Raw genomic sequence first — 19,081 nt, 5'->3', positions numbered from 1 at the left:
AAACCCACTCTGATGTATCCTGAGGGGAGTGCCAGTGCCCAGCTATGGTGTGTCCTGTACTGGTGTAAATGGGAGTACTGCTATCACATGCAAAGACTCTCCTTCCCTCTGTTTTTCAAATGGAAATTCAAAATTTCATCAAATGTTTGTTTTATTTACTGTTTTGTTATCCCAAACTCAAGACCAATCCACAAAGTTTGGGATTTAGATTATCATCTGGGAGCTGCCCTATAGCCATCCCTGGAACCTCATTTTCAATTCAGGTGAAAGAGATGATGGCAGTCACACCAGCACTGCCTCCCCCAGTCCCAGCTGTCACCTCTGCCTCCAGCACTGTACATTCCTGCATGTCCCCTTTGTTAATGAAAAACCCCATGTTCTTGCTGATGCCTCACTTTGTGGGGTTTTTCTGACAGTTTAAAGGCAGCAGGCTGCTTGGTTCTTTAATCATATTTGTTGGCCAGTGTCCCTGTGGGAAAATTGCAAGCCAAGAAGGAAACACAATGTGACCAAAAACTTCAGGAGCCCAAAGTTAAAGTCAGGAGATAGAGTCAGTCACAGTTAATGCTATTCTCCTGTCTTTCAAATTTCTTATTTGAATGCTCAGCTATGATCCTAAGAGCATTAGCTATTATTAGGCAGCTATTTTTTTAAAAACTGTTCAATAGAATATTTGCAGTTTTGAGTAGGAGTGCTACATTTCTTTAATCCCTATGGCAGTGCTGGTTCAGCTTCAGGCTAACAGATGACAAAGACTTTGGCAAGTTACCAATTAACCTTTTTTTCATTTCCTGCTCTTCAAAACCTCTGGGATCTGGTCTACACTAGTGAGGATGGGATATTTTACCTTCACGACCCTTCTAGAATCTGTTAATTCACCTTCTGGCAGCTCCCCTGTCCCTCTGTTGATATATAGAAAGGAGATAAAATTAAGGAAAATCAGTTTCCCCTTTATTGTAATTTAATTATTTTAAACTATTAGGTGTTGCAATTCTGTGAAGAAGATCTAGCAGCTGTGTCTGACTCACTCTTGGATGGCCAGTGTCATTGCACTAGTCTTGGGCTGGACCTAAACATAAGCTTCCACATGTCCAGCACCCACACTGCAGGTGACATCCAGTGGGGTGTTGGCTGCATGTTTCCCACACTCCAGGTGACATCCAGTGGGATGTTTCCCCAGGCTCTCTGTCTCCACAGGGAATGGCCCTCATGTGTTTCTGCTGGCCTGTTGGGTGCAGGACTCTCTTTAGAGTGAACATAGATACTAAGGCAGCGCTCCAAGTGACAAACCCTGAGCACAGGATCAGTTTGTATCACTGCACTGCCCATGGCAGGGGGTGCTGGGAAGCATGTGGCCCTTTGTGGTGACATGGGAGGTCAGGTCCCATCTGAGGACAGTGGATGTGCCACCCCTCCATGGACACTCCTGGTCCCAGGCATGAGGAAGGGCTGGGGGGAAGAGGGAGGTCAGAAGGGGACTGACAAATGGGGATTTCTGTTTAACTAGCAGGGAAAGGTGCACCCTGGCCCCAGGGAAGGGAGGGAGGCTGGGAGAAGGTGTGGGAAGGGAATGGTATTTGCAAGTACAGAAAGTCACCACCAGTGAGAAAAGGAAGAAGGTGGCTAATTGCCATGCCAGTCCAGTTCTCCCAGGACAAAGGCAAAGTGATTGCACACAGCATTCCATCATTCAGCAGGTGGGAAGCCCACAAGTTTGCATCCTGCCTCTGCACTCCGGAGGCAGATGGGCTCAAAAATCTCAGCAACAGCCCAGAAAACCAGCAGCAAAGTTGGAAGCTGAGGTTATTGTGAAGGTCAGCAGGGTAGAGGAGGAAGGCAAAGGCTGACTTTTGCACAGGTGGAGCAAGAGAAAATAATCCTGCTCAACACTGATGTCCTGGCTACTTTTACATTGATGTGGTGCAGTGTGGGCTGATGAATTGTGCCCTGGCCCAGAATTGTGCCCTGGCCCAGACAGCCAGAACTCAAGTACTGCATTCAACTTTTAAGCAACCTGAGGCATCTGTATCTGATGACAACCTTTTGTAAAGTTGCCATCTGGTTTTCAAGAGCAGGCTATGCTGCAGTTGTTCCACCATATGCCCTCTCTGGCAAAGGTGAGATCACAGGCTGGAGCAAGAGGGAGGAGGGCTGCCCCTTAGCCTGCCTGCCCTTAGCCTGGTGTGGGGTGGCTGGGTAACCACATCTTAAGGAAGGGCAAGTCAAGTTCCACCTCTGGCTTGACTAGTGGTAGCCCTGTAGTCCCTGACTTTTTGTTTCTCACAAATAGAGAGCTAAAGGGCTTGCACTTTACCCCAACACCTGCACTCCACTCCTCACCCCAGCCTTTCCCTTTGTAGACACCAGCAAGGCAGACATATGAGAATTTGGGGTTTGGCTTTATTCCTCAAAAAATGCAACTTCACATCAACTTTCCCCCATTTTTTGGTATGGTGTCATCCTTCAATCTTTTTCTAAGGACTTATACATATGCACATCGTATATAGTAACACATATGCATTTGTATATACGTGATCTACTAGAAAAACTCCAGAAAGTGTCAGCAGATATGGTAGTGTGGAGCAGAAAGGGAAAGAGTGATTTCCCTGTGATTTCACTGACTGGCATGGACTCAGTACATGATGAAATAAAAGTCTGGGTGCTAATCTCTGGTGGTTGTACCCAGTCTCCAAGGCCTGCTTCCACTGGCAAAAAGCTGCCATGAACTTCACCAACATGCCCACAAGCAAGGATGTCAGGAAGGGGCTGACTGTAGATCTCCTAGAAGGTTCCACACATGGTGGTGGTGTCATATGAGGTGTTGCAAATAGCACAGATCTCCCATGGCTTAAATTGTACTTCTAATCAGTGGGATCAACTAATCCATGGGACTGTAGCTCCTGTTACCCGGGGTAGCAACTTTAGAAGTCCAAGGGGATGGGTGTTCCTCTATTTTCCATCAGCAAAGTTCTTTCTATTGAAGGCTGTCATTGGTGTCACCCTGTAGGAGCTGTGCTTGTGCAAGGTTAGAGAGAGGGGCAATTTTGCAGCTGTCACCTCAGGATATTTAAGGCAGGTGATTTAGGCAATTCCACACAAACTTTCTCCCTGTGAAAACACTGCGTAGCTGAGGCAGCTGAATAATCTGGCCCTGGAGTATTCACAATTAATTCATATTTCCTGTTGCCTCCCAGCCTTTTCCTGTGTTTAATCTGTTAATTAGAAGCAGGTAATCAAGGTTGTGTTGAAAACATCTGAAGCAACTGTTGCCCTCATACTTCCTGCTCTGTCCACCCACTCACCAGCAGAACTATATCAGCAGAGATCCTGAGCTTCCCTTTCTAGGAACAGTTCTCATGTGGGTAATGCCAATTTATAGCAGTGTGGAGGTGCTGCTTTTGAGTACAGGCACCAAGATGCCTACCCACAACCAGGGTAGGTTGTGAATTTGCAGTATTATCAACTGTTTCACAGTAACTCCCCTAGACCAGCTCTTCGTCCATGATAGATTGAATGTAGCTCAGTGGAAGAAGGACTAGCTCCTTGTGTCATTACTGTGACATAGCATCACTTCCTCTTCACATTTGTCCTGAAGGATAAAAACCATTTCTCTTGTATTTTGATTCACAGCAATGCCTTCTCCTCAGCGTTTCAGTGGTGAGAGCATTATCATTTGGAGTGACCTTGACATCACCATCTCTGTGCCATGGTACATTGGGCTGATGTTCAGAACCAGGAAAGTCAATGGCATGTTAATGCAAGCCAATGCTGGGGCTGCATCCAAGATCAACATTCAGGTAAAGTGGTTTTTGGCTAGAAAAGAATTAATATTTCCCCAGCAGTGGATATGGCCAGATGAACTACACAGCTCCATCCACTTAGCTACATAAATGCATGTCAAAAAAACATATCATTACTTTAGCCTTTTACAATGATCAAAAAGTGAATGATCAAAATATCATTATAAAAATCATATTCATTTAAGGTTATTTTTCTAGTCAGAGGTAGTAGTGGACATTAATATAGATGTAAAAAATGGATCTATTCCTTTGGGGATTTTTTTTAAGGGAAGCTGGAGTGTGAATGTCCAAAGTTATACAAGGAGTTCTTGCAAGCATTCCCATCTTTACTCTTTGGGCTTTTTTTCCTTTTGGGTTTTCTTAAGAAATATTATCTTGCTCTCCACCTCCTTCTGCATCAAGTACAAATATGTAGCAAAAAAAGACACGGTTGGTTTTTTTTCCCCAACAGATACTGAACAGCTATGTGCAGTTTGAAGTGTACAGTGGCCTGAGTCAGGTTGCTAGTTTGAAGATGAGCCAGTCACGGGTCAGTGATGGGGAATGGCATCATTTATTAGTAGAGCTGAAGAGTGCAAAGGATGGTAAAGATCTCAAGTACCTTGCTGTCATGTCCTTGGACTATGGGATGTACCAGGTAAGGCAGCATCAAAACTGCCACTGAGCACTGCACAAATGCTTTTAGGAGAAACTAAGATAGAGGACTGTGGACAAGTGCTTATGCTGTGAGACATGTTCTGCAGTGATTTATGCCTGATCAATGATATTCATTTATTAAGCTTTATGATAATATATCTTACAAAGAAGTCATAAAAAGACACATTCCAATGTCTGGCTCCTCACTGCTTTGGTATTTTTTATGTAATCTATCAGCCACTGCTTGTCACCATCACAGCTCTGTCTGTGTCAGAGGATGATAGTGCTTCTTATCAGTTGTTATTTTCCTCACAGAGCACTGTGCAGATTGGAAATCAACTACCTGGATTGAAAATGAAAAGCATCATTGTGGGAGGTGTTTCTGGAGACCAAGTCTCTGTTCAGCAGGGATTTTATGGATGTATGCAGGTATGAAATTAAAAGCGTAGCAATAAACTTTGAATTAGTGAGAAAATGCCCAGGTGAAAGTGTGGGAGATTTCTTTTTCATCCACCCTCAAACATTTCTGTTTCCTCCATAAAAATTATCTAAGAATCAAAATATTGAAATCTTTGCCAGGTACAAATCTTATCACATAGGGGAAAAACATTTGAAAAAAAATCTGGGTTTGGCTCATTAGGTGATTTCTTTAAAATGTAGCCTCATTGATTGATGAAAATAATGAAACACATAATACTGTACTCTGAAAGGAGACTCTAAAATAATTGTCTTTTGTCACCAGGGAGTAAGAATGGGAGAGACATCTACAAACATAGCGACCCTCAACATGAAACAGGCTATCAAGATCAACGTGAGGGAGGGCTGTGAAGTGGATAATCCTTGTGATTCCAACCCATGTCCCCAGCACAGCTACTGCAGTGACGACTGGGACAGCTACTCCTGTGTCTGTGACCCAGGTAACCTGCTGGCCACTCATCCAGGAGCTGGATCACACCTCCATGAGCTCATCAGAAGCAGCACAGCAGCAGCAGCGTGCTGGCAAAGTGTTCATCTTCTGATTCTTCCTCTTGCACTCTGTATTACCCTTCTCACTCTTACTGTAGCATCCTGGAAGCTGAACTCCTGGGGGAAGAATCCCAGCAATGTATTCACCAAACAGAAAGACAATCTCTGGTCCAAAAAATTCTTGTGCACCTCCCCTTTTCTTTTAATTTATTTTTTTCTTTCTCAGACTTTTCTGATGTTGAATTTCAGTCTGTCACTCCACATCCTAATCAAGATACTTTAAATGTTTTCTCTGTTTTGGAGCATGTAGCCAGCACATGCTGTCAGCACCCAGCACAGTCACCTCCCATACATGCAGCAAGAGAATACAAAACTATTTGTAGCACATGCCCCAAGTATAAAACTGGGAACCAAAGGCACAAGGGTGCCTCAAGCATGGTAACAGACTGTCAAAAAGAATGGCTTGCTATCATTTTGTTTGAGAGGGAAAAGAGTGCTTCATTTCTGACAGTATCTCAGGGGTAATCTACTGATTATCAAAGATGTGTTATTAGTGTATAAGCTTAAGACAGACAGTCTTTTGGAGACATGCAAATCATAAATTACAATGGTTGCTGTAATTTTCTTACCTTGTCTCCCCAGGGTACTTTGGGAGACACTGTGTTGATGTATGCAACTTGAACCCATGTGAGCATGTCTCCACATGTGTGCACAAACCTAGCTCATCCCACGGCTACACCTGTGAGTGTGGACAAAGCTACTACGGACAGTACTGCGAAAGCAAGTAAGAGAATTATTTTGTTCTTGGTTTCTTGATCCTGCCAGGAAGCTCTTCACCTAAGGCAGCAATCCTCCCACTTCCTGTTCTGCTCCAATAAACTTTCCTGTTACAATTTGAGTGGTATTTTAGGCTCTGTTGCCTTTTGGTATTCCTGAGCTCTTCCCAGAAACTAGACATGTTATTCAGGAGCCACTTTGTTTCATCAGCTGCTCAGGGGCTCAACCAGTTCTGCTGTGTTGCACAGCACTGCATCTCACCTGTACTTTGTGGTGGGCTTGGCCTGAGTTTGCTCTGCATCTCTCCTCCAGCTTCCCCAGCACACAGAGCAATGCACCAGTTTGGTGGCCTCTAGGAAGATAAAGTCTCTTGGCAGTGTAGGTCCAGTTTCTGGGCTGGCAAAGAGCCATCTCTTCTGGACAGTCTGGGGCCTGTGTCTGTTGCTTTGTGGGAGAAACGTGCTGATTCCCTCGTCAGCAGCTTCGTGGTCTCTGATAAGCATTCAGCAACCAGCCTTATCCCAGAGGCGGCACTTTGATTTACTGTAATATGGGCCATTCATGATGTGCAAATCAAGTGCATTTGTCTGCCTGTTTAGGAATGGCTCATGTGATGTTTCCTTCCCTTTGAAAACTGCAAGCTTCTTCCTCTGCCTTTTGTAGTGTGGGCTTGCAAATGCTGGCCGTACTGTTGCCAGATTTGTCTTTCATTCCTCTGGATTAGCGACACAGAGACATTGTCCCTTGTCATTATCTGCTGGCATGTGTCAAGTGCAACACTGTGGTTTTCATATTATAAAGCATAGAAGTACAAACTTACCAATTACCATAAATAAAATTGGTATTGGTCTTCAAAACAGATGGAAATAGTTTTTCTTTCCTAAAAATGAGCAGCAGGGAGAGGATACCTTGTCCATTTCCAGGATCCCAGTCTCAGAGCCCTTGTCCTGTTGTTTGACAAAGACTCCCAGCTATCAGAGAATCAGAGCTCTCCTTGCCAGAATTAGTGTTGGGGCATCTGTGGGATAACCAGCTCAGAGGCTCACCCAGATGAAACAGTCCCAGTGAGAATGGGGCTTTCCTTCAGCAGGGGTGGCCTTTGCCTTGCTGCTTAGCTCCCAGTGCTGCTGCACTCAGTCTGAATCATAGTTTTGATCCACAGTCCAGATCAAAGCTGCCACCATCCCCTCTTCCATGTCCCCAGCCATGGGTCTTCGGTCTCTCCTGAGGCAGACCAGGGCTTTTCAGACCTTGTAGTGAACAGTCTGAGAAAGCCAGGCTGGCTGAAAGTAGTGGCTTTTCTTTATAGGATGAGCTTGCAGACAGCTTTGCACCTGAACTGGTGTCCCTGTGGGCTGGGGCAGGATGGGGATGGGGAGTGGGATATAAAGTCTTGGGGAGCTGTATCTCAAGGCAGTTTGTGGTGGTAGATAAACCAGGGCACAGGCTCAGAGCCACCTGCACTTGAAAATACTTAGAAAAGCATTCTCTCTAGGTTTTCATAGCACTGATATTCTAAATTTTCCTATATTATAGTGTATTTATATTTATATATTTATTGATTATTGTTTGAGATACATTACTGTCTGTAAACTGATGCAGTTGAGTGCAGATTTGGTCCAAAGCTTTATTTTCACCCTTTTTAAGAGGGAACTTAAAATAACTTTCTTTCAATTTGATTTTCTTCAATAGGATCGATCTACCTTGTCCTAGGGGTTGGTGGGGAAATCCCATCTGTGGCCCATGTAATTGTGAGACTAGTAAAGGGTTTGATTCTGATTGCAATAAAACCAATGGAGAATGCCACTGCAAGGTAAGCAAAGCAAACCATTCTTAAGTCAAAATTTCTTTAGTTTAAAAAGAAACTGTACCACTAATAATTACAAGTGAGTATCTGATACAAAGTACACACAGTTGTGCTTTGTATCACATATATATATGTATGTGCACAGTGGAGTTAATCATTACCCAAAACATTTTGCTGGCACCACCCTTCTCCAAATCATACTGTACAGCTCTTATCTTATTTGTGTTTGGAAAAGCAAGCCGAGAGGATGAAAGCCTGGCTCTGATCTCTGAAGTGCAGCCAGGTTTATCAGGGGAGATCAGGCCGGGGTGCAGAGGAGTGTCAGTGGGGTTTTGTGCATCACAAGTGAGTAATGGCCATGAAACAGCTCGGGCCAGCTGGCTGATGCTCTCTCATGTGCTATGGCCAGCAAGAGGCCTGGCAGCTGGAGAGAGCTGCAGGGCTAAATGCTTTCCTCATCTCTGGACAGGCAGGGACAGATGGGGGACATGGGAGGGGAGGCACCTCGTCATGAAGGTTTTACAAAGGACTTCTCACAATAGGTTTAAACTGGCTTGAATGACATCAGAGGAGCTGGGCTTGTGCAGACCGGCGGCTGTGAATCTGGCCCCCTGCTCCTTTCTGAAACGCCAGCAGGACACACAGCAACTGTTGCATGAAATGGAGTCAGTGGGGTGCCAGCTCCGGCTCTTGTGCAATCCTAATGCCTCAGATCAAATGCATGTACAGCAGTGATTTGAATATGGGATCATTGCGTGCGCTCACTCCTCTACCTGAAACACAAATGCACAGTGCAGGAAGTTTCCTTAGTGGCTCCTTCATGCCATATAAAAGCAGAATTGCAAAACTGAGAAAACTGTAAATCCTCCAAGAATATGTTTGGTGGGCACTTGCAACAAGTGCCCAAGGAGTAATGTGGGCCCTGTGGCTCTGCTGTAAATGGCAGCACAAACCCTGGGTCTCTGATAATAGTAATGTAACTTTCTCTGTGCTCTGCAAAATAAGCCCTTTTATGATGTACCTGCTGCCAGAGCAGGTTTCAGAAAGATGAGCAGTTTGGAACTCAAACACCTTGTGTCTATCATTTTGGTTTTTCTAGGCCAATTACTACAGGCCCCAAAGCAGTGACACCTGCTACCCCTGCGACTGCTTCCCGTCTGGCTCCCACACGCGCGCCTGCGACATGGAGACGGGCCAGTGTCCCTGCAAGCCCGGCGTCATCGGGCGCCAGTGCAACCGCTGCGACAACCCCTTTGCAGAGGTCACTGTGAGGGGCTGCGAAGGTACCTCAGCCTCGCCATGCTGCCCAACCCTGCGGCCCAGCCACACTGCCTGACAATGCAGCCCAGTCATGCGGCCCAGCCATGCTGCCAAGCCATGCTGCCCAACCCTGCAGCCCAACCGCACTGCCCGGCCCTGTGGCCCAGCCATGTGGCCCAGCCATGCTGCCTGGCCACACTGCCGTGTGGGACCAGAGCCACTGGCAGCATGCAGATGGGGACACTGCAGGGACAGTCCTGGGCCCAACAGCACAGCTCCAGCAGTGAGGCAGTGGGGGCTGCAGCAGCCTGAACATACACCCCTCCTCCTAGATATGTGCCAGTGTGACTCATGGAGGCTGAGGGAATGGAAAAAAAGCTCTTATCTCTTTAATTTTTCTCACATGGAAATATAGCCAGCTGAGGTGGAGTAGAGAGAGCAAAAGACTAGCAGCAGCTTTTCTTTAAACCCGAGTTCATCTGCCAGTGCAGTGCTTTATTGCTGAGCTGCAGCTGAAGAGGCTGGTGAGAGCCCTCATGCCTTTTGCTCACAGAGGCACCGTGCTGTGTGCCTCGTGCACTCTGCCTTCCTTCCCCACCTTGCCCATCCTGCCTTTCCTCTCACCCACCCACCCACCCACTGTCCTCCTGTGATCAGCACAAAGCTGCTGCAACAGCAGTGTGTGGGCAAAATAAAGGAGAAATGTTTTCCCACAATAAAGGAGCAAGCAGAGATAGGCAGAGCCAAAATCCAGAGCCCCATAATCATCCCGAGCTCTCCTCTGCCTGTACCTGTCTGTCCCATCTGTTGGATAAGGAGCAACTGATGGGTTACAGCTTGGAAGGCACTGCAGAGGACGGGTATCCTGACAGGGCTTTGGAATTACAGGAAGGTCCTTCAGGCAGGTTGAAATGTCTCACTGTTGTGATTTTATCTTGTCAGAAAAATTGCATCATTTCTTTTTCTGCTTTCAGTAATTTATAATGGCTGTCCCAAAGCTTTCGAGGCTGGTATTTGGTGGCCACAGACCAAGTTTGGCCAGCCAGCTGCTGTGCCTTGTCCTAAGGGCTCAGTGGGTAAGTTCCCTGGGTAAATAATTACCTACTTCATCTGCATGCCGTTTTTTTTTAAGTGTACATAGGGAATATCATTAATTCATTGGGTCTAGAGACTGCAGCATAGCCTATATATCATGAGCACAGAAGTATAGCTAGCTGAAATCAAAGAGCTGTTAATATATATTTGGAATACTAGCAATAAATAAATGCAGCAGTACAGCAGATAAACATGTATAAAGTACAGAAGTTCTCTATTTTCAAAAAAGCAGAGCCTAATTTTCTATTTTCTATTTATCAAGCAATTCTTTCACATGTAACTTTCAGTTTCTAGTGACTTATAAATGTTCTTTAGCCATACAGTTCCTCTGGGCAAAGATAAAACTAGGAGAATCATATTCCTGATGACTGCTTTACTAGGGTTGCAGCCTACTAAAGCTAGAGTTGCAATAAAACTTGCATTTTTCCACACAATATCTTTTCTGTAAGTGAAATACCTTTTCGCTGAAAAACTGAAAACTTTTATTAAAAAAAAGCTGAAAAAGAAAGCTGAAAAACACCTTTTATAAAGCAGATGATCTATGTTGTTTTGTACAACAGGCAAATGACAATTTTTTTATATATGTCTCTATAAACATGTATCAGATTTTTGAAACTAGAGTTCCCAGTCTTTTCCAAAGGCTAATCTGTGGGAAGTGAAAACTCTGTCTTGGTTCTGGACGTGGTAACTCTCTGCTGTGAGTGTTCCTTAGGCTCAGGGAGTTATAAATAGTTATGTGACTGCCCCAAATATTTCTAGGAGGAGGCCACTGCTTACAGATGTGCAGAAGATTTGTGGTCAACCTAGCTCCTTTTCTAAAGATTTTAGGAGATAGAATATTTTTTTTAGGTGAAGAATATTTTCATGATTAAGCAGTATAAAGCTGAATTAAAATGAGTTTTCTGCACTCTTCTTGAAGTGGTTCACCCAAGCATCTCTTCTAGGCAATGTTGCTTATAGTAATTGCACGTTCTAAGTAAATTTTACAAATTGTTCTAAGAAGTAAACCTTATAATAATGAATATTCAGACTAAGAACCGGAGGCTTAATTGTATTCACCTAATAATGGAAGAGAAATAATATAATTAGATACAGTAAAATTAATTATAGTTCTTATTCAGATATTGGTAATTAAATGGCTTAGACATATGCGGTATGTTATGTGCATATTAACTAGCACAAATGTCTATTTTGAATTAGATTACTTGCAATTCATGGTGAAGGATCCTCAGCCAAGAATTGCATTTTAAAATTATTTGACAAATAGTACAAAATATAATAGGCTAAATTAAACAGCAAGCTGCTCACAGTCCATTTACAAGTGGCAAAAAGGCAATTATGCATGTTGGTTGAAGTGTTTAGCACATGCAGATGTGTGGGCATGTGTTGATGTGAATACAGCATTTGTCCAGGAGCTCTTCCTATGTAGGTTATTGCACAGAAATATCAGCAGGGGTTGGTTTTCAGGAATACTTAGGAAGTGCAGAGTCCTTCTCTTTTTTGGTATAAAGAAATGAATGAATTAATTTGAGAACAATCTGGCAGTGAGGCTGAGAGCAGTTGGGCAGAACTTGGAGTTTACTGACTTTCCTCCAAAGCCTGACAAAAGCAATTCCTGAATATTAGTCATCCTTAACTTTTCTCTCGCAGGAATCCCCTGTTTGGAAATTGAAATACATGTGTAGCTTTGAGCAACTTAAAAATGTAGGAAATCTGAAAGTCTAGGATAGTAGAAATCTATGAATATTTACCCTGCACAATTCAGAAAATTGTCTGCCATTCATGCTGTTTCCTTCAGGAAACGCCGTTCGCCATTGTAACATTGAGAAGGGCTGGCTGCCTCCTGAGCTTTTCAACTGCACCACCAACACTTTTGTGGATCTAAAAATCATGGTAAGCTGGGTTTTCTCAGTTTTCCCTTTATTTTGTAAATGATGACCAGTTTGGACTCCAGTTTGATATCCCTGCACACACAGTCTTTTGACTGCAACCTTGAACAGCCTCATTTTCCATCAGGACCCTGGTGCTTTTCTGGCTCTCAATTACATCTGCCATTGAGTTTTGTTGCCAACTCTTTCTCAAGACAAACAAAACAAACAAACAAAAAATATATATATAATTGGATTTTTTTCTTCCTCTTTATCTGATTCAGAATGAGAAGTTACACCACAATGAGACCAGGTTGGATGGAGATAAAACCATACGGATCGTGAGAGCGCTGCAGAATGCCACCAAATATACACAGAGCTTGTATGGCAATGATGTGAGGACAGCTTACCAGATCATGATCCGGGTCCTCCAGTATGAGAGCCAGCAGCAAGGGTTTGACTTGGCAGCCACAAGGGATGTGGAATTCAATGAGGTAAGAGAAATACTGTATACTGTGCTGAGCCCTTACAGTTTTCCTTAAAAATTAGGTGGCAGTGGGTAATCAAATTTGTCTTTGACCAAGGTGAAGCTAATATTGTGTAATTGCCTACTCTGTTCCACAAATAAGCCTTTCTTCTCAGATTAGAATGGGAAGTTGGTTATGCATGTGTCTATGCATGCATGTGTATGTGTAATACAAATATTATAGAATGTGCTTTTCTAAAAAATATCATCATAGTAACAGCCAAAAGCAATATTCCCCATATGAAAAGAAATCATCACATTAATGTGTTTTTCTTGGCTAAAATAGTTTTGTGTACTGTATTTATTTTTGTTGTAAAACATGTCCAATGTGATCATGCTCATTTAAATGTGCAGCGAATTAAGTCTGAGCCAGTTACTGACTCTGAAGGTTTCCTCTAATTCAGTTTGAGAACACTTGAGTCATGAGTTGGTACATTGAAAGACATTCCATATCATTGGTATTTTAAAGCACATACTAAAATGTGTGCCAGAGAGTTTCTGCTGCTTTCAGAGCATTCATGAAAGTCACAGTTATTACCAAAGACCTGACCAGGGCTAGAGAACAAGCTGTAGCACCCTCCCTGTCTGGTAAAATATGTAATCGTGTTGGAAAAATGTGAAATTTGAAGGAAGTTGGGAGTATTCTGTGGCCTGATAAAGTGAAGGCTGGATGACCCATGTCAGGCTTGTAGAGCTTTCCTCAATCCCATGTGTACAGGGGTACTGTTCTCCACTCTTGCCCATGCTATCACCAAGATCCTGGCCATGGCACAACACAGAGTCCAGCTAAATCATCTGTTTGGATCTGTGCTAGCAGAGCCCAGTCTGGGCACCAGCATGTGGAATGACCCTCCATGGGTCAGGACTGGTGTCAGTGCTGGCCAAAGATCTGTTTGGCTCCCTGAGAATGTGTGCTACACCCACATCACTGCTCACAGTACTCCAGGAGGACCAGGCAGGTCAGGCAGACCTGGGGTGAAATTGGAGAGAACTTCTGAAACATTTTATGTTTTAGATGCACCAAATTTTAAGAGATTCAGTTTTTTCTTTCCTGTGGACTGTGAAACAGGCCATTCAGATCTTGAAAAGGAGCTTCATTTCTAGCCTGTTTTGTTAAGTAGAAATATGAACAATAAGCAAAAAAAAAATTGGTTTGGAAACATATGCTTTAATTTATTGTTCTCTGCACTTGGCACTGAAATTCATACAGATGATGTTTTCAAGAACTCCCTAAATATTTTAGGATAGGTCAGGAATTTGAAAACTAATGAGTACAGCTCATGAATAAAAGGAGGCAACATCCTAGGCTGAGGAACCACAAGGGGAGAAGGAATTTTTTTTATAACTCCACATAGAAGCCTGAAAAATAGATAATAAAAAACCATAAATAATGTTCACAAACACGGAGGAGGCCTGGTACCAAGTACAGTATGTGTCTCCTGCATTCCTGGGATCCATGTTGTGCTTCTCACCCTAGGTAGAGGTGGTCATACTGGGAGTCTCTTTCAGCTCAGATACGTGCTTGCAGCCTCAAACAGTACAGACAGGATACAGATAGCTCCTTCTAAATGAAGCCTAAATATTTGTCTTGGCTATTTTAGAGCTTGTGGTGATTAATTCCTACTGCCATTTATGCCATTTTACCTTAGTTAGGAATTAGGTTTTGTTGCAACAACACAGTTCATATGTACACCAAGATTAAAAACTTTTTAGCATTTTCTCACTTAAGCCATTTAGCACACTCTTTTGGGGTCAATCTCCTTCCATTCACCCTGAGGGTCCCTTTGCATATTTTTCTAAGAAAGGGCAGAAGAGTCAGGTTCTCAGAAAGAAATGCCTTTTTAATACCATTTGTAAGCAATGTAAAAGTGGGGAGACAATGACATGATTTAAGTTTTCTTATGTATTTTCAAGTTTGTCTATGCAAGTTAATATTCACTCTTAGCATTCTTCACTGTATAAGCTGTCTTCGTTATCTAGGAAACAAAGCAAAAAAATTAAAGTAAAAGAGGAAGTTATATTTCTATTCATGGCTTTCTTTCGTTTTTCAACAAAAAAGCATTATTTTGATTTATGTGGAAAAGTTCTTCAGTGTACCTGCTAAGAGCTGTGCTTTTCATGTGTCTGATCTCTCAGAAACAAAGAAAACATGGATAGGTTCTCCTCCTGCATTTTCTTGCTCGATTTCTTGTCATGAGGAGGAAGAAAGTAGGCAGTTCTCTTACAGTTTCCAATTTTGGCTTACTTTACTTGTAAAAAGTTTAGAGGGATTTGCTTTACATGACCAAAAACCCTCTGGGTGAGTAACTGGTGTGTGTATTTTATATGGCTGCAGTGGAACATGCCTGCATTAAATATTTCATTATACACTTACCTAAGGCAGTTGGGCAAATAATTTTCAATACTTCTCACTTGAAACCCAGCTCTGTGTTTGATTCATAATTTAGGCTTGTACTTTATTTCTCAGAATATTATCAGAGTGGGTAGTGCTTTGCTGGACCCTGGCAACAAGGAGCACTGGGAGCAGATTCAGCGAACAGAGGGTGGCACCGCTCACCTGCTCAGGCACTATGAGGAATATTTCAACAATGTGGCCCAGAACATGAAAAAAACCTACATGAGACCCTTTGTCATTGTTGCCACTAACATGAGTGAGTATCTGTGTTGAAAACTGCCCTTTTTTTTGACTCATAAAAATGTGCTGGACAGAGGTGCTAGTTATTTGTTTTAATAGTACCTACTTGGAAAAATCATTACATTTTTTCAAATCCATCAAGCCTTGATCCATATTTTTCAGTTGTCTTGGGGGCCTCCTGGGAAGTGTCTGATCTGTTTTGCCTCTGGACCATGCCACTGCTCCATGTGGCTATTTATTGCAGTCATAGCAGTGTAGAGATTGTAGGAAGGACTAAGTTTGCAAACAAAGGTAATGCCTTTTGAGACCAACTAATATAGTTGAATGTAGTAGATCTCATTTTTGGAGGAGTCACACCAACACCACCTGAAGAATTACTGCAGTACAAAAAAAAAAGTAACCCTACTATTGATTTTGTTGCATATTATTGGTCTTACTTGCATAGGTGGGGACTGCCCAGGGAGAGGATGGAATTCCCAGCACTGGAGATGTTCAAGAAGCAACTGGATGTGGCATTTAGTGCTGTGGTCTAGTTGACAGGGTGATGATCTATCAAAGGTTGATCTCAATGATCCTATAGATCTTTTCCAACCTAGCTGATTCTGTGATTACACCTCTGATTTTCACATGCTTTCCTAACTTGGAACCTATCCAGAAAACCATCATCTGTAGAGATTCTTGTACTGAAAGGTATTTTCACAGAATCACCAGCCCTTCAAATGCCATCCTAGTCTTGCAAAACCCATAATCAGAACAAAATCTATGGGATCCAAAATATCCAGAATGAGTGTAAATTGAGAAGGAAACATCAGGCATACCAAGACACCTTGTTCACCTATCACAGGAAATTTCTCCTCTGACAAACAAATAGCAGTTCCTGCACTTTGGACTGTGATGTATTCCACAGACATCCCTGCAGTGCATATGCAGATGAAGCACAGCAGCCACAGCCTGGTCAGCTTCTTTCCCCATTTTCTGCCCTGCTCTCTCTATTTCATTTTCTTCCCAGTTACAAACAGTCTGAGCTGAGGGGGTGTTGGTGATAGTCCTGCCCTGGGTGTGAGGTGAGATGGAGCCAGCTGACCTTCAGAAGTCCCTCACAAGCAGCATTGCTATTTGGTTTTTCTTTCAGAGCTGCTCTAAACTATATAAGCCTGAACTTGTGTTTAGCTTTTCAAGCTGTTGCTTTTATTTCAGATATGAAGAAGGCTTATGTGCCAAAAGTTGCTCTTATTTTCCCAACTACACCTGCTGTTATAGTAAGAATTTTAATTGGCTACAAACCTTGTCCCAAGAATGCTTTATGTCCACAATCACAGGGGCAGAAAATCAAAGGCATGAGGCAGTCAAGTTACAAAGGCTGTAGCATCCTGCATCAATGGGGCATAGATTATTGTTGAACTATGCCAAACTGAAACACTTTGATTTTTCTTTAATAAATGTAAATACTTTCTTATGATTCAGGACTATGAGAATCAAAATATTTTTATCTTCATACTCAGAAAAAAATGTGCTTAGGATTTTAACCCAACTGAACTGAGATGAAAACAAACCCCAGAATTTCTTGCACGTTATAAATAATGATTTTTTTTCAACCAGTTCTTCCTGTGTAAAGAGGTGTGAGCTTGAGAGTGATGAGGCAACTCTGGCCTCAAAGAGGTCTGTTTTCTTTTGAACAGTTTTTCCAGGTGAACATGGTGTTAATAGAGTTCCTAATGGCTCATCTGGGAGTTAGTTAGAACCTAGGAAAGGAATGGGAATTTGCAGGTCTTAACGTGGGTATTTCTTCACACAGAAATTTGCAGAGGATCACACCTTTTGGTGTAGGGTTACCCCTAGGACATGTAAATTGGCACTCAGTGACTTGTCCTAAATGAGAAAGTTAAAGCCAACTCAAATGCTTTTTGGGCAGTTAAACAGGCAGAGATGATGAGGTAAGCCAGGGAGGATCTGCCAGTGGGGGACTCAGGAGTAGTCCCAGATTAAATGCATGTTATTTGCTTCTGTCAGTTGACTTCACAATCCAACAGATGTAGAACTATGGTTTTGAAGCACTAGATTTAGTCTTCCCATTAAAAAGCAAGTCTAAAATTGGAACATGCAGCACACACTGGAGCAAGCCAGCAGCACATGGAGAAACTCTGTGAAGCAGGAGCATTCACTGAGCAGCAGCCAGGGAAAAGCCTCTGAAACCCCAGTCAGCTGCTGCTGGAGAAGTACCAGTGAAGTGATCTACCTCCAGATGGGTATTAGCAAAAATTTCTTCACTGAAACAATTCCCAGGCATTGAAACAGGTGGCCCAGGGAAGTCACCACCCCTGGAGGTATTTAAGACATGTAGATGTGGCCCTTGGGGCCATGGTTTAGTGCTGGACTTGGCAGTGCTGAGTTAACACAACAAAAGATCTTGGAGATGTTTTGCAACCCAAATGATTTTATGATTCTTTATTTCCAAAGTTTCCTGTATGTTTTCATAGTATGAGATGCTGTCATGTGAATTCCTTTCCACTGATCAATCAATGTATAATTTTATAAATGTTACATAACGCTGACACATAAACTTTTAGTTATTATATATATAATATAATTACTATACAATAACTAATATATATATATAATATGATTATGATATATAGTAACTAATAATATAGTTATTAATTATTATATAATAATACAATATATAAGGTGTTAATGGAAAAATTATATTTTGGGGTTTAAATTTTTTATCTGCATTGTGCAGTCATTTAACCTTCCAGTAATGTTTCACTGTGGTGATGGGAAACTTTTATCCCCCCCAGTTATTGCTGTTGACATCTTTGACAAGTCTAATTTCACGGGAGCTAGAATACCACGATTTCATGAGATTAAAGAAGATTACCCCAAAGACCTGGAGTCATCTGTTGTCTTCCCTGATACTCTATTCAGACCTTCAGAAAGGAAAGGTAAAACCCTTCTGCTGCTGTTTGGTGAGCAGTTATGGGCAGCTCCCAGGGCGTGTGGTGGATCCTCAGGGAGCAGAGTGGTCCTGGGGTGAGAGCAGGGTGATGCCTGCACAAGTGAGCATTATTGAGGGATGGAGCAGCTGTGCATACTTCTGAGGCATTTTGCCTGCCGGCAGCGATGGAGGCATGGGGGGCTGTGGGACTGGCTGTACCTGTCTGTCAGGTCTCGCCTGCAGCCCCTCAAAGCCCTGTCAAAGCAGGAGAAATGCTCTGCCTCTGTTCCCACCAGGATGGGATGGGATGGCTGCCCAGCGCCTGCAGTCCCACAGCTGCCTTCCTCCAGCCCCTGCAGAGATGGAGGGAGGTGGTGTGAGAGACAGAGAATCCAAATCTGGGAACACAGAGAGGTGTTATCAGAACTAGGCAGCAATGAAAAAGTCTTGAGCTGGGTGATCAGGGAGAATACATTGGGGAGTACCTGCTTCCCAATGTCTTTAAAGTATCCCAAGATTGCTGCAAAGCACCACAAGGTTTTTGGGCAAAGGGAGAGAGGGTAACTCAAAGTTCAATAGATGTACCATTGTTGAATGTCTTCTGAATGAGGAAATAGTAACTCTTCCAAAAATAATACATAATAAGCTAGTACAGCTTTATGACTTTTTACTTAGAAACAGAGTATCTGCTTCTATGATTTGTATCTTTTCTGTAAGACAAAAGGGAATGGAAATTTAAGACAATCTTCCAAAACAGAAAGCTCATTATATGACAG

At 42.8% G+C, this 19,081-nt stretch overlaps 1 protein-coding gene across 1 annotated transcript in view; it reads left to right on the top strand.

Annotated features, from left to right (window-relative positions):
* The window catches only part of CELSR1 (cadherin EGF LAG seven-pass G-type receptor 1), a 165,163-nt gene that overhangs the window by 120,478 nt on the left and 25,604 nt on the right, over positions 1-19,081 (top strand). The window contains exons 9-20 of the mRNA XM_059472953.1: positions 3,631-3,797; positions 4,252-4,437; positions 4,752-4,865; positions 5,179-5,353; positions 6,045-6,186; positions 7,872-7,992; positions 9,086-9,269; positions 10,221-10,322; positions 12,140-12,234; positions 12,494-12,703; positions 15,203-15,386; positions 18,169-18,312. Coding sequence (XP_059328936.1) covers positions 3,631-3,797; positions 4,252-4,437; positions 4,752-4,865; positions 5,179-5,353; positions 6,045-6,186; positions 7,872-7,992; positions 9,086-9,269; positions 10,221-10,322; positions 12,140-12,234; positions 12,494-12,703; positions 15,203-15,386; positions 18,169-18,312 — 1,824 coding nt within the window. The remainder of the gene's footprint in view (positions 1-3,630; positions 3,798-4,251; positions 4,438-4,751; positions 4,866-5,178; positions 5,354-6,044; positions 6,187-7,871; positions 7,993-9,085; positions 9,270-10,220; positions 10,323-12,139; positions 12,235-12,493; positions 12,704-15,202; positions 15,387-18,168; positions 18,313-19,081) is intronic.

The sequence above is a fragment of the Ammospiza nelsoni genome, chromosome 5, assembly GCF_027579445.1.
Source record: "Ammospiza nelsoni isolate bAmmNel1 chromosome 5, bAmmNel1.pri, whole genome shotgun sequence".
Taxonomy (NCBI): Eukaryota; Metazoa; Chordata; class Aves; order Passeriformes; family Passerellidae; genus Ammospiza; species Ammospiza nelsoni.
This window is presented reverse-complemented; position numbering and strand designations above follow the sequence as displayed.